Below are 14,491 nucleotides of genomic sequence, written 5' to 3'. Positions count from 1 at the left end.
ACCAGGAGCATCCGAAACATGGCTTTAAAAAAACCACCCCATCCCGACCCTGTCCCATCCACAGACAGGCCTGGCCAGAGCCGGTAGAAGAGGATGATTTATATACACATCCATGGGGATTGGGGGCCAGGGCTCTGTACAGAGACACGGAGGCGGGGCGGGGCCTCCTGGGGGCCAGCGCTGGGTGCTGGGGAAGCCGCTGTTCTGAGGAGAGAGCCAGAGGCGCAGGGGGCTGAGGGGCGCACCGGCCTCTCGCTGATTTCCCCTGCGTCCCGGCTCTGGGTCCGCGGCAGGTGGCTCCATTCTCTGGGCCTCAGTGTCCTCCTCTGTAAAATGGGATGATAAGGCGTCTGGTCTGTCTCGTGGGGGGTATCAGAGTATCCGCAGCCAGAGGAGAGAGGAAAGCACGCAGCTCAGGGCCCGCACACAACCATGCCCCCGCCCCAATAACTCCCTCGACAGCGGGCGCTCGCCACAGGCAGGGCAGTGCTGTCCAGGAAAACACCCTGCAGGAACAGAATGTTCTAGCTCTGCTGTCCAACATGGCAGCCACCAGCCACATGCCATTCCTGAGCCCTGGAGATGCTGCCAGTGTGGCCGAGGAACCGAATTTTTCATTATCTAATTTTAACTAATTTAAATTTAAGAAATGTAATGTCGATTAAGTGGTTATCAAGAGAATGGGAAACACAGTGGACAGGGTGGGAGACCTCTTGAAATAGGACCTTACAAATTTTTTTTAATACAAAAAATGGCTCAGAAGCAAGGGCTGACATGAAAAGTAAAATAAAATTTAGAAACCGATGTTCCTTTCGCTTCCTGGGAGACTCTGTATGTTTGGAACAACTCAGGCACATGAATCCACTTTTACCACCCAAAGCGTCATGGAGTCAAAAGGCAGATCAAGTATGTCCCAAGAAAAGTCAGCATCTGAATTGAGATGTGCTGTGAGTTTAAAATACACACAGGGTTCAGAAGACTTAGCATGGGGGAGAAAAAAGTCAAATATCTCAAAAATTTTGAAATATTGATTCCGAGGTGAAATGACAATACTTTGGATACACTGGACACGAAATATACTTAAAGTGGTGCCACTTGTTTCTTTTTATTTTTTACTTTTTTTTCTTTAAATGTGGCTACTAGGAAAATTTAAATCACATGTGTGATGACTCACGTTCTGTTTCCGTCGGAGAGCGAGCTTGGCCCTAAGAGGTTGGCGAGTGTCATATCCTTGTGAGAAGAGGGGCTACTGATCATTAGAGCCTTTTGAACAGATAAGGAAACTGAGGCAGAAGAGATCAGACAGGCCAGAGTCAAATCTTGGCTCTGCTAGCTCATGAGCTGTGTGGCTTTGGGCAAACTATTTACCTCTCTGTGCTTCGGTTTCAGCCTCTGTGAAACGGAGATAAGAATGTCACCAGCCTGGCCAGGTTGTTATGACAATGAAGTGAGTTATTCTGTGGAAAGCCCCAGCACAAGGCCTGTGTTACTGGGGGAGGGATTTGATTCTTCCGGGTCCCTCGGGGCCTGCTGGGGCCTCCCCTCCTTCTTCCCTCACGCCCCACCTGCCTCCTGCTCCCACAGTTCCTCGCAGGTTCCTCCCTCCCACCCACACCACCGGTGGCTCCCACTGCTCTGGATCAGAAGTCCCAGCTTCCCTCTCTGGTGGTGGTGGACGCCTCGATTTTCCTCCTGCATTTTTCCCTCCTGCTCTCACCCCTCCTGCAGCCTTCCTGGGATACACTGAGCCTTTTCTCGCCCGCGGGTTTTTGCACATGTCGTTCCCTCGGTCTGGAATGCCATTCCATGCCTGCCACAGGAGACCAGCTCCCTGCTGGATGCCAGGCGCCTGCCTGCAGCTGTCTCCATGCTCCCGCCAAGCTCAGGGCTCTCCCTCATCCTGCTCCTCCCCCCGCTTCCCCATCTTGGCACAGTTCCGTTGCCCAGGAGGCCCGTGGGAGGCCAAGCTGTCTGTGCCAAGCTGTCCCCAAAGCCCGCCAGCCCCAGCCCGGCCCTCCCCTCCCCTCCGGCCCTGGATTCTCCCCCGGCCTCCAGTCTGTCCCTCTAGTGCAGCCCCCGTCCTCCCCAGCGCTGACCGTCCCCTGCCCCCAGGGGTCTCCCCCCACCCGGCCCTCGAGGCCCCCCGGGGTGTGTGGCACTCACTGAGACAGGGTCCCGGCTGGGTCAGCGCTCCACGAGCCGCAGGGGCAGCTGGTCCTGCGAACTGGAGGCAGGGGGCACCTGCGGCCCCCGGGGGTCAGCGGCCTGGGCCCGGGGCCGCCCGCCGCCCCCCGGCCCACCCTGCCCGCTCACCTGCGCCCCGGGGCCGGGCGTCCTCCGCCGCGCCCGCCGCCAGCGCAGGCCCCAGGCAGCGGCCAGCAGCAGGGGCAGGATGGCCGAGGGCAGCAGGAGCAGCAGCAGCGGGTGCTGGGGCACCGGCGCCTCCCGAGCCCCCGGGGTCCCTGCGGGCGGCAGGGTGGGGGGACCTGCGGGGAGAGAGGAGCCCGCGTGAGGGCGGCAGGAAAGGCCTGCCTGGCGGGGGCCATGCGGCCCTCTCCGGGCCTTGGTGTCCTCCCGGGTGAAGTGGGCATGGTAGCGGCACCTCCCTCGTCAGCTCCTCCAGGAAAGGACATGGGAGAGTGTGGAGAGAGTGTTTGGAGAAGCAGCTGGCACGCACTGAGGTTGCATTTTATTTTATAGTCAAGCAAACATTTCTAGGGCTTATCTATTTATTTCTCTTCACACCCACACCCTCCCCCAATTGCCCCTTGGGTGGCAGGAAACTTATCTGTCTTCTTGCCAGAACCGATTATCTAGTTGGTGGTTCGTTACATGTTTGTGGACTGATGGGCTGGATAGATAATAAAACAAGAAGCAAGACGATGTTGGTGGAAGCTGCTAGCCTGCGAGGCCGGCACCGTCTGATCTGCCCCCTGTTCTCTCTCTGTCCTCAACTCCCGCCCTTTCTCCGTCGCTGCTCCCTGGGCTCCAGCCACATGGGCCTGCTCGCTGCTCTGCAAACAGGGAGGCAGCTTTCTGCCTCAGGACCTTTGCACGGGCTCCCTCTCGTGCCTAACCACCTCGGAGGGCCGTCTTGTGGGCCTCTGTAACTCCCTGCGCAGCACTCTCGGATGTGTCTGCACGGTTAGCATCTGTCTCCCAGTTAGCATGTGGGCCCGGCGTGGCCAGGGCATCTGGTCTTGTTCTGAGCTGTGTCCCCAGGGCCAGGTCCTTAGAAGGTGCTCAGTCAGACTTGGTCGCGTGAATGGACAGTCACGGGAACAAACACAAATGGCGAGTGTAGCGAAATATGAAGGGCAAGGACTGTTAGGTGAGGGGAAGATCCAAACGCCTTTTTCAAGGAGCCCTCTAGAACGTGACAGATGGAGCAGACGGACAGAAGCAAGGCTCTGCAAATTAACCTCGGCGACGGGGAAAAGAATACCTGCTGGCCCTACAGACCAAAAAATCCCTCTTTCCCCACTAATTCCAGGTTCAGTGACAAAACTGGTGATATACTTGGCTGCCAGGAAGCTCCTCGGTAAATTTTAAAAGAGATTTTAGCAGGGCATCGTCTCTCGTCAGAGCACACTAAGATTATTTCACGCAATACCGTGGCGCTGCGCTATCCCACGCAGCAGCCGCGGGTGCAGGTGGCTCGGGGGCGCTTGAAGCGGGGAGGGTCTGCACTGAGATGTGCCGTGGAGGGGCAGCCCACGCCAGAGTTTCCAGAACTCGGTAGGAAAAAGAGAATGTCCACTCTCGCATGAAATAATTTTTTGTCCGTGAAAATAATTTTGGAGATATTGGATTCAATGAAGTATGCTATTAAAATGATTAGTGATCAAAACATATAAGTTAATAAAGTTTGCGCCCATGACAAGTATACAGAGATGGAGCCAGATTGGTGATTGCCAAGGGAAAGCGATGGGAGGTGAGCAGCACCTTGTGGTGACTGTTCAGTTAAGCGTCTTGGCTGTGGTGGCTGCATGAAGCCACACATGCCATACGATGCACATGTCCCCCCCACACAAGCGAGTGCGTGCGCAACTGGCAAATCGAAAACCCTCTATGAGTTGCAGTCATGCTGATTTCCTGGTTTTGATATTGTTCTCTAATAAATGATAAACCCAATGTTTGCCTTGTGGGAGACTGAGTAAAGGGTGCCTGGGACCTCCTAGTACTTTCCTGTGCAACTTCCTGTGAATCTAGAATTATTTCAAAATAAAAAGTTAAAAAAATAAAACCATGAGCAACTTGTTTTTTAAATATCCTGGAAAACATCCAATTCACCCACTTCTTGGGGAGCAGATGTGGCTCAAAGCAGATGAGCACCTGTCTCCCACATGGGAGGTTCTGGGTTCAGTACCTGGTGCCTCCTAAAGAAGACAAACATTGAGCAAAAACAACGAGCAGACAGCAAGCAAAACCAAGGAGCAGGTAATGAATGCAAACAATGAGCAAAAACAAGTAAACAGATGGGGGAGCCATCTCGGGTGGGGGACATTTTTTTTTTTTTTTTGAACAAGTATGGGAAACAGAATCGTTCAAATCCTAACCTGCAGTGCCATGGGGAGAAACTCATTCGTAAATAGGATCTTGGAAGTTCCTATGAAGATGAGGTCAAACTGAATGGGGGCGGGCCTTAATGCTATAAGACAGGAGTCCTTAGAAGCAAAGGAATTTTGGATGTGGACCCAGAAGCCACCGGAGGAGAAAGGGGCAGTGGTGGAGTTACGGGTGGCCAGCAAGCCCCTGGAATGCAACTGACTTTGGAGAAAGCGTGGCTGGCTGACACCCTGATGTTGGACTGACTTGTAGCCTCTAAAATGGTGAGACAATAAATCCCCGCTGTTTAAGCCAATAGGTCTGTGCAGCGCTGGCAAACGATGACAAGGAAGCGACTAGAGCATTCACTCTGGCACACGTGGCTGGCGTTATGCTCCTGGAGAGCACTGCCTTGGTGAGAGGAGGCAGGGGTGATGGGTCCCTTTTCAGAGATGGGGAAACTGAGGTACAGGAAGGCAGGGCCAATGCCCAAAGTCACACAGCCAGCGGGCAGCAGGGCAGGGAGTGGAGGGGCTGAGTGGGGCTGGGGCAGGGGGTGGCGCTGGGGCCCTTGACCTGGCTGGCACTGCAGCTCCAGGCACCGCGAGAAGTTCTGGTGGGTGATCCGGGGCTTCAGCGCAGCCAGCTGCGCGGAGGTGTCCTGCAGGAGGTGGGAGATGTTGGTCTGGACGAAGCGAAGACAGCTGGGGAGGGGCTGGGGGCAGGGGAGGGAGAGGTCACCACCGTGTCACCTCCAGGTTCTCCTCAGGCCAAGAGCCCTTGTCCCCTCGGCCCTGCCCCGCCACGGGCCCACAGGATTGGGCCCTGACTCCTGACTGTCCTTGGCAGATGCAGGAGGGGCAGGCCCCAAGCAGCTCCCCAACAAAGGGGACCCCAGTGACACTGGGGTTCCAGCCTCTGCCTTCTCTGGGTGGCTACAGCCAACAAGACAAAAGCTCCAGGAAGGCCCCGTTCCACTACGCTCCTCCCCCAGCCCCACTGGCTTGGTCCCCCAAACTCAGGGCTGACCTGGAAGGCACAGTCGGTGACAAAGGAGATCTCAGTGTCCACCGCCTCCAGCAGGAGCTGCATTTGTGACCCAGCCACAGTCTTGAGCCGCCCCACCCAGCGCTGGGCCAGCACCAGGCGCCAGAGGGCCCCGCACAGCTTGTCCTGGGGAGACAGCCCGCACTCTGGGTCCCACATGTGGGGCGGGGGGTGGGGGGGGAGCCGGGCTGCAGGGTCTGAGGGAGGAGGGGGTCGGGGCCTGGACTCCTGGGTCCCGGGGAGGAGGGGGCGGGGCTGGCAAGCCCGCCGGGTCCCCTGGAGGGTGGCGCATCTTGGGTCTCTCGCCCCAGCTCCATCCCGGGCCCCTCCCCGCCGTGACTCACGTCCTGCAGGTTGGAGGCCACAGTGACTGGATAATCTTGTAGCAGATAGCTAGACTGTGGGAGAGAGCAGGGGCAGGCCCGGCTGAAAACGGGGGGCGACAGAACTGGGGAAGTCCAAGAAGAGGGACAGAGGCCCAGAGAGTGGGCACAGACCCCCCGGGGGGGGCAGAGACCCCAGGGAGGGGGGCAGAGACCTAGAGGGGGCAAGGACCGAGAGCGGTAAATCCGACCCAGCCACCAACCTCAGCCTCAGAAAGGGCCCGCGGGAGAGAGGAGGGCGGGCGCTCACCAGCTGGCGGATGGTGGCGGCGAAGTTGGAGGAGATGGGGCTGTGCGAGAAGGCGCAGGCGAGGGTCCCGCGGGCGCCCCAGCTCAGCAGCAGCAGCGGCAGCAGCAGGGAGGTCTGCGGGCGAGCGGGCGCTGGGGCGGCCCTCCCTGCACCCCGCACCTCCCCCCCTGCCCCCGCTCCTGCCCCAGGGCGCTCCTCGGCCTCTGCCCCCACCTCCCTCTGCCTCCCGCCCCTCAGCGGGCCCATCTCTCAGACACCGCCTGGGCCCCCATGTCTGCTCCCCTCTGCCGGGCTTTCCTCGTCCCCTGCCCCCAGTCGCCCCCCTGCCCACCTCCCCCCTGCCCACCTCCCCCCTCACCACCTCCCCCCTGCCCACCTCTCCCTCTGTCCACCACCTCCCCCCTCTGCCCACCTCCCCCCTGCCCACCACCTCCCCCCTGCCCACTTCCCCCCTGCCCACCTCCTCCCTGCCCACCTCTCCCCTGCCCACCACCTCCCCCCTGCCCACCTCCTCCTCTGCTCACCTCTCCCTCTGTCCACTACCTCCCCCCTCTGTCCACCTCCCCCCTCTGTCCACCACCTCCCCCCTCTGTCCACCACCTCCCCCTCTGCCCACCTCCTCCTCTGTCCACCACCTCCCCCCTCTGTCCACCTCCCCCCTCTGCCCATCTCCCAGCTCTGTCCATCTCTTCCTCATATGCAGCCATCGTCCCCCATGCCTGTCCAGCGCCCTCACCCCGTCTGTCACCCCCTGCTGACACCTCAGCTGTCCACCTCTCGTCTCGCTCTGCCCCATCCTGGCGGTCACCCCCTTGACCCCCGGGGCTACGCACAATTGGGCTCCAGCCTGGCGCCAGGACTCTCATCTCGGCCGGGGGCCCCTCATGCCTGTGGCCGGGTCTCGGAAGGGACAGAAGAGCAAGTCTCGGACCCCCCCACCCCCCTCCTCGCCCGCCCCCTCACCCCCTCGCCCCTCCCTCGCCCCCTTGATGTGGCTGAGCTTCCGCCTTCCACTCCCTCAGGCTTCCTGCGTGAGCCCCAGCTACCGTGAAAACTCCCCATCTCCCCTTCCAAGAACCCCGACGTCCGGCCCCCCCAGGCCGGGCACCCAGGACCCCGCCTCCCCGCCCTCCGCCCTCGGCCGCGGGCCTCCCCTGGGGCACCCAGAGCCCCGTTCTCCTCCCGCACCGGGCTTGCCCCAGCTGGGTGTGGAAGGGGCCAGGCGCGGTGACAGCGGGAGAGCGAAAGTGAAAGGAATTTTTTTTGGGGAGCCAGCGAGTGGGGAGGGAATCTGGGCCAGGTGGGGGCGCCTCCTGCTGGGGACGGGTGGCGGCTTGGGGTGCAGGGTCCCCCTGGGCGGGCTGCACCCCAGGTGAAGGGTGGGGGCGCCCCGAACCCGGACCCCTCTCCAGCTACAACGCAGCCAGGGCCAGCCGCGGGGCACCCCGAGCCTTGGCCTTCGCGGGGAGCCGCCGCCCGGCTGCCGGGGCCAGGTGCGGGCGGCCCACGCTGCGGGCGTTCGGGCCGGCAGCGCGGGCTCGCCCTGTCCCCTGCCTGTCCCTGGTCTGCCAGGGCATTTGCAGGCTCGGCCCTCCAAAGGCATCCCGAATCCGACCCCTTCCCGCGGCGACGCCCGCTCCGACCCCCGCCCGCCTGGACCACCGCAGCCTGCCCGCGGGCCTCAAGCCCACACCCGTGCCCCGCGCGGCCGCCAGAGGGCGCCGGCGCTCCCTCAGTCCCTTCCCGCCCCCTCCTGGGCGCAGAGGCCTCCCGGGACCCCACGCCGCGGAATCAAAGCCCCTGCCCCCTCCCGCTGCCGCCCTCCCCAGGCCCCCACTCCGGCCTCAGGGCCTTTGCACTGGCTGCCCCCGCAGCCTGGCACGCCCTTCCTCACCAGTGCACACCGCTCGCCTCAGGGCTTTGCTCCAACGTGCGCCCTGAAGCCTTCCCTGACCACCCTTTCTCCAACTGCACCCTCGCCCCCATCCCCGCCACTTCTCTCTCCTCGCTCTGCTTGCATCACCCTGGGACACACCAGTCCGTTCCGTCCCGCCGCGGCTGTCCCCACGGGAAGGCCTGCGCCCAAGGGCCGTGGTGGTTGTCTGCTCCCTGCTGTCTCCCCGGACCCTGGCACTGGGCCTGGCACAGAGCGGGCCTCAGTGACTATGCATTCAGCGAACAAACACATGGGTGCTGACCCTTCCCTTCTTCACTGCTGAGCACCTGCTCGGGTCTGCTGGCTCAGAAACGGACCCTGTGGGACACGAGAGTTTACTGTCCTGGTAAGAAATCATCACGCAAATGACCATCGTGTTGACATTGTTTTTTACTCGAGATTTATTTTATTTATTTTAACCCCCACCCTTGTTTACACTTGCTGTTTGCTCTTTTATTTCCTAAGGATTTATTTTATTTATTTCTCTCCTGCCCCCCCCCTAATTGTCTGTTCTCTGTGTCCATTCGCTGTGTGTTCTTCTGTCTGCTTGTCTTCTTTATCAGCAGCACCAGGAATCTGTCTTTTTTTGCGGCATCTTGCTGCGTCAGCTCTCCGTGTGCGTGGCGCCACTCCTGGGCAGGCTGCACTTTTTTCGTGCAGGGCGGCTCTCCGTGAGGGGTGCACTCTTGCACATGGACGCAGGGGACACCTCTGCATGGTACGGCACTCCTTGCACGTGTCAGCACTGGGTGTGGGCCAGCTGCACACGGGTCAGGAGGCCCTGGAGTTGAAGCCTGGACCTCCCAGGTGGTAGACGGATGCTCTAGCAGTTGAGCCAAATCCTCTTCCCTCTGTGCCTTTTTGTTGTGTGCTATGTCTGCTTGTCTTCTTTTTAGGAGGAACTGGGAACCCAAATCTGGGACCTCCCATGTCGGAGGGAGGCACCCAATTGCTTGAGCCACATCTGTTCTTTGCTTGTTGTGTCTCTCATTGTATCTTTTCATTGTGTTTCCTCATTGCATCATCTTGTTGAACCCAGGATCTCCTGTGTGGTAGGTGGGTGCCCAACTGCTTGAGCCACACCTGCTTCCCTGCAGTTGTTTTATGTGCCTTTAAGGCAGGTGCTGGTAAGAGCTAGCCCTGGCCTGCCCTACTCAAAGCCCCTCGACCTGGCTGGAGTCACAGTGGCTCCAGCCTCACCTGCCTTGTCTCCATCCTTCCTTATGTCCCAGCAACACAGAGTCGGGTGTGATCCCAGCATTCATTTCGGTGGCAACTGTAACAAAGGACCACACAAACTGCCTGGCTTCACACAACAGAGACCTCGTTTCTCGTTTCGGAGAGTCCAAAATCAAGGCGCCGGCAAGGCCGCACACCCTCGGAAGGCTCTAGGGGAGAGGCCATGCCTGTCCTCTCTCACTTTGGGTGGCCCCAGGCGTCCCTTGGCTTGTGGTCCCATCGCCCAATCTCTGCCTCCGCCTTCTTCTCTCTGTGTTTCTTGTAAAGACCCTTGTCACTGGGTTTAGGGCCTATCTCGAGGTTCCTAAACACATTCCATCAGCAAAGATCTTGATTTCCAAATAAGGTCGCAGTGGCAGGCTCCAGGGTTTAAGGCCCGGACACATCTTCTGAGACCACCGTCCAACCCGCTGGTTCCCGAGGCTGTTTGCCACCTCTGGGCCTTTGTGCAGGTGTCCCCTGCCTGGGATGCTTTCCCACCAGCCCTTTCCAAGCCAGACAGATCTCCACGTCCTTCCCCTTGGGAAGATTCCTGCCACTCATCTCACCCCCATCTCACGCACACACACTCGGGCCGGGCAGGGGCCTCACCTGAGATGCTCCCGTTACAGCTCACGGCACCACGGCGACGGTTTATCTTCCTTTCTTTCTTTTTTCGGTTAGGCCAGTAACTTAAGGGAGAGAAGAGAAATGGGAGAAAAGAACCGATTAAGGGTCCCAGATAGCAGGGGAGGGGCTGGAAGGTGATAAAGAGGGCTGATAGACTATAATTCCCCTCTACAGGTTCCAAAGGCCCGGGTGTACTTGCGAGCGGATCCCTGCGGTGGGGAGGGCCAGACCAGGGGCCAGTTTGGCCTTTGCACTCGCTTCTGGAACCATTAATGAGTCGGCCCTTTGCTCATGGCAGGGGAGGAGTCCCAGCTGTTTGTGGTTTGGCTGATTACCAGCCCCTCAAAGCCCTGGAGGGCCCTGTGATAAGGGCCCTGGAGAAGACCCGGGGCTTCTGGCTTCTGGAGGGAATCTCGTTGGGAATGGACTTTCTTGCAGCCCTCTTTTGGGTATGGTGGCCCCGTGTTCACTGGCGGTGGTTTTCCTGCTATGTTTCAGAGCCGTCTATCCATTGCTAACCTAACCTGCCTCAGCTCCCCCTCAGAGCTTACACCTTCCTTCTTAAGGGGAGCTGGAGGGAGGTGACCATTCTGTAGCTCCTTCCTGCTGGCTAGGGGCAGTAGGCCCCACTCGACAAGGTGTAAAACCCTCTAGGGGTTTCTCTTGAAGAGGATTCTGGCATCCTGGGTGCGGCGTGTCTTTCGACCAGAGCTGACCCTGTCCCTCTGCTCACAGACCCTCTGTGGCTCCCTCTGCCTGGAGTTGAGGCCATTTTTTCTGGCCCCACCCACCCTTCCAGTTTCAGCCCCCCACAGATACCAAACCCCTTGATGAACTCCTCAATTTCCAGCTCCAACTCCAGGCTGAGTGGGGTGGGGGGTGGGGCGAGCTCCCTTGGGTCCCACAGCACCCTGAGCCCCTCCACGGCTGCAGAGATGACCTCAAGCCAGGAGCTTGCTGAGGAGCCGCCAGCCCTGTCTGGCTGTGGGCTGGCAGGTAGGAGGATTTGGGGACAGGTGTCCCTTCTAGCCTTGGCTTTGTCACTGTGGGGCCTTGGCCAGCCCCTGGTCCTCTCTAAGCCTCAGCTCCAAAATGGGAGTCAAAAATCTCAGGTCCCTTCCACGTCCGGGGTCCTCTGCAGCTCTTGCTTGTTCCATTCCTTCTGTGTTTGCAAGTATCTGCTGGGCGCCCACCAATGAAATGCATGGGCAGTGACAGATGGCACCTCTGGGTGCAAACTTAACGGCCAGGGAGTTGGTGCCTGAAGCGCTGAGAAGGGGCACCTGTCAGCCAAGTTTCCCGCGCAGCGCCCCCTGCCGAGCCCCGATGGACAGGAAGCGTGTGCAGGAAATGAACCCTGGCTGACCACGACGGCGATTCGGGGTTCCCCAGCCCACCCTGACTGCTGCACCGACTTCCTCCCGACAGCCTGGCGCAGCTTCCGTCACACTCAACAGACTTTTCTGGATTATTCACTCATTGTCTGTCTCCTCTCGTGGCCCTCTTCCCCCTCCCCTAAAAGATATCCACGTCCTCATCCCTGGAACCCGAGTATCTCCTCTCACATGGCCAAAGGGATGTGACAGGTGGGATTAAATCAAGGGTCTGGAGACGGGGAGGCGGTCTGGATGGTCCGGGTGGGCCCGATGCCATCACATGGGTCCTTCGAAGGGAAAGAGGGAGGTGGGAGAGTCAGGGAGAGAGGAGGTGAGGATGGAAGCGGGGCACCCAGTGATGTGAGGAGGGAGCCGTGGGCCCAGGAGTGCGGGTGCCTCTGGATGCTTGTGAAGGCTGGAGCAGAACTTCCCTGGGGCTTCCAGAAGGAACGTGGCACCTAGGCTTGAGCCCAGTCCAGCCCACTTTGGACTTCTGACCTCCAGAATGGTCAGTGCAGACATCTGCGTTGACTTAAACCTCTGAGCAGGCAGTACTTGCTACAGCAGCCCTAGGGGGCTACACACCTGACCCCCAGGCCCAGCTTGGTGAGGGCGGGCTCGGTCTCCTTTGTGGTTGTGTCCCCAGCACCCAGAGCAGCACTCAACCATACCGGCAGATCGACGGACAGTTGACCAGCCTGGGAGATCCGGTACCCTGGCCAGAGACAACTGGCCTGGAGCGGGCACCTGACCTGGGCTGGGCCAGTTGGATCTGTCTTCCTGGCCGCACCGGTGCGTGGGCAGCCAGGGGGCAGGGTGGGGGCGGGATCTGCTACAGCTGGCAGGGGGGAATGGGCGTTGGTTCATAGGATAGACACTGGGAAGCGGATGTGGCTCACCAGATAGAGAGTCCGCCCACCACATAGGAGGTCCAGGGTTCAAACCCCGGGCCTCCTGATCCATGTGCAGCTGGCTCATGTGCACTGCTGATGCACGCAAGGAGTGCCCTGCCACGCAGGGGTGTCCCCCTAATAGGAGAGCCCCATGCACAAGGAGTGCACCCCGTAAGGAGCTGCCCAGTGCAAAAAAAAGTGCAACCTGCCCAAGAATGGCGCTGCACACATGGAGAGCTGACACAGCAAGATGACACAACAAAAAGAAACACAGATTCCGGGTGCCGCTGACAAGAATACAAGCGGACACAGAAGAACACACAGCGAATGGACACAGAGAGCAGACAAGTGGGCGGGGGGAAGGGAGAGAAATAAAAATAAATAAATCTTAAAAAAAAAAAAAAATAGTATGGACTGTGAGGCAGCCCCGGAACTCGGGGAGGTGTCACACTGCCTGCGCGCAGGCTCCAGCCAGGGCTCCCGGGGCCTTCTCCCCACCTCCCCACCGCTTCTCTCCTGAGGCCCAGCTCCTGGGGGCCGTTTCTTCTGCCCAGGCTTGGATGTGGGGGAAGTTGCCCCTTTGGCCTGCAAGGGGGAGAGAGGTTTCGACAGGCAGCCCCCAGGGCCAACTCCACCTCTACTTAAAGCGCTAACACTTACCAGGCTCGTCTTGTACCCATCACTGGGTCAATGCAATGAGCTTGGAGCTATGAAGCCCCACTGTACAGATGAGGAAACAGAGGCCCACGGGGAAGGGCCCTGGCCAGTCCCACCGCGTTCAGGGTCTCGGGAGGCACCCCGACTCGTGTCCTGCCCTGTCTGCTATTAATGGGATCTCTGGAGTCTTCTGGAAAATTCCCTCTTCTCCTAAGCTAGCATGAGAGGGTTCCTTGCATCAAAAAGAGTTCTGGCGAGGATGTGGAGACGGGCACCCTCGTAAACTCCGGGTGGGAATGCAATAAAACGGTGCAACTGCTGTGGAAAGCCACTTGGCAGTTCCTCGAAATGTTACACAGAATTACCATGTGACCTGGCACTTCCCTTTCTAGGTATACACCCAAGATGTGAAAAGAGAGACTCGAGCAGGTGCTTGGATACCAGTGTTCATGGCGCTAGCACCAACTGCCCAGAGGTGGAGGCAGCCCAAGTGCCCTTGGACAGATGAATCAATAGACAAAATGTCTGGGTCTGGTTCCTGGTGCCTCCTAAAGAGGATGAGCAAGACAGCCAGCTGACGCCACGAGATAACGCAATGAGGAAACACAAGGAGAGACTCAACAGGCAGGGAGCTGAGGTGCCTCAAGTGATTAGGCGCCTCCCTCCCACATGGGATGTCCCGGGTTTGGTTCCCGGTGCCTCCTGAAAAAAAAGACAGCGAGCATACAATGAATAGGCCCAGGGAGCACAACCAACCAAGGGCGAGGGGAATAAGTAAACAAGATAAATCTTAAAAAAAAAACATTATGTGGAGTGAAAGAAGCTGGTCACAAAAGGACAAATCTGGTATGACTCCATGCACATGAAGTACCCAGAATAAGCACCTCCTAGAAACAGAAACTAGTCTAGAGTTGCCAGGAGCTAGGGTGAGGGGAAATGGGGAGGTCATAGCTTAACAGGAGTAGAGCTTCTGTTCAGGGGAATGAAAAAGCTTTGGTAATGGACCCCCATGTAAGGGAGCCCCACGCACAAGCAGTGCACCCTGCATTGAGCTGTCCTGTGTGAAAAAAGCGCAGCCCGCCCAGGAGAGGCGCCGCACACACGGAGAGCTGACGTAGCAAGATGACACAACAAAGAGAGACAGATTCCTGGTGTTGCCGAGAATGCAAGCGGACACAGAAGAACACACAGCGAATGGACACAGAGAGCAGACAACTGGGGGGGGGGGATAAATAAAATAAAATAAATGTTTCTAAAAAAAAAAAGTAAAAAAAAACCACGGGGCAGTACTTAAACCACAGAATCGGCACAAGTTCCTCACCAGGTCTCCTATCTTATACCCGATGGCCAGTCTGCCAGCAGGCCACTGGTCCTCAGAGGAAGCCGAGGGCAAGAGCCTCCTGCAGTCGATCCGAGGCCAGAGGCCGTGGGCCCCAGCTGGGGATTCTCGGGGGTCCCCCGTTGGTCATGAACAGTGTTGCTGTGAGGCAGCCCCCTGGGCTGCTGAATGTTGGAACTAAAATGGTCTGAGAGAGACCAGAAGTGGCTGCCCT

At 58.8% G+C, this 14,491-nt stretch overlaps 1 protein-coding gene across 11 annotated transcripts; it reads right to left on the bottom strand.

Annotated features, from left to right (window-relative positions):
- Positions 1-84: 84 nt before the first annotated feature.
- On the bottom strand, positions 85-13,346 carry FLT3LG (fms related receptor tyrosine kinase 3 ligand). 11 transcript variants are annotated; one of them, XR_011646394.1, is made up of 10 exons: positions 7,417-7,984; positions 7,062-7,128; positions 6,229-6,342; positions 5,940-5,993; positions 5,578-5,721; positions 5,125-5,263; positions 2,314-2,486; positions 2,164-2,241; positions 1,369-1,457; positions 85-326 (listed from the first exon to the last, which is right to left on the bottom strand). XR_011646394.1 is itself a non-coding variant. In XM_058280594.2 (10 exons), the coding sequence occupies exons 2-8, from the start codon at positions 7,092-7,094 to the stop codon at positions 2,185-2,187; spliced, it is 714 nt and encodes a 237-aa protein (XP_058136577.1). In that variant the 5' UTR covers positions 7,095-7,128; positions 7,417-7,984; the 3' UTR covers positions 85-1,283; positions 1,369-1,392; positions 2,164-2,184. The 11 variants fall into 11 exon arrangements, 10 of the variants coding, with proteins under 10 accessions (XP_058136577.1, XP_058136578.1, XP_058136575.1 ...); XM_058280594.2 differs by having other exon boundaries at positions 85-1,283; positions 1,369-1,392; XM_058280595.2 differs by having other exon boundaries at positions 1,369-1,392.
- Between the last annotated feature and the right edge of the window lie 1,145 nt (positions 13,347-14,491).

Source organism: Dasypus novemcinctus, chromosome 18 (assembly GCF_030445035.2).
Source record: "Dasypus novemcinctus isolate mDasNov1 chromosome 18, mDasNov1.1.hap2, whole genome shotgun sequence".
Taxonomy (NCBI): domain Eukaryota; kingdom Metazoa; phylum Chordata; class Mammalia; order Cingulata; family Dasypodidae; genus Dasypus; species Dasypus novemcinctus.
Note: the sequence above shows the minus strand (reverse complement) of the source record. Positions and strands in the feature narration are given on the sequence as shown.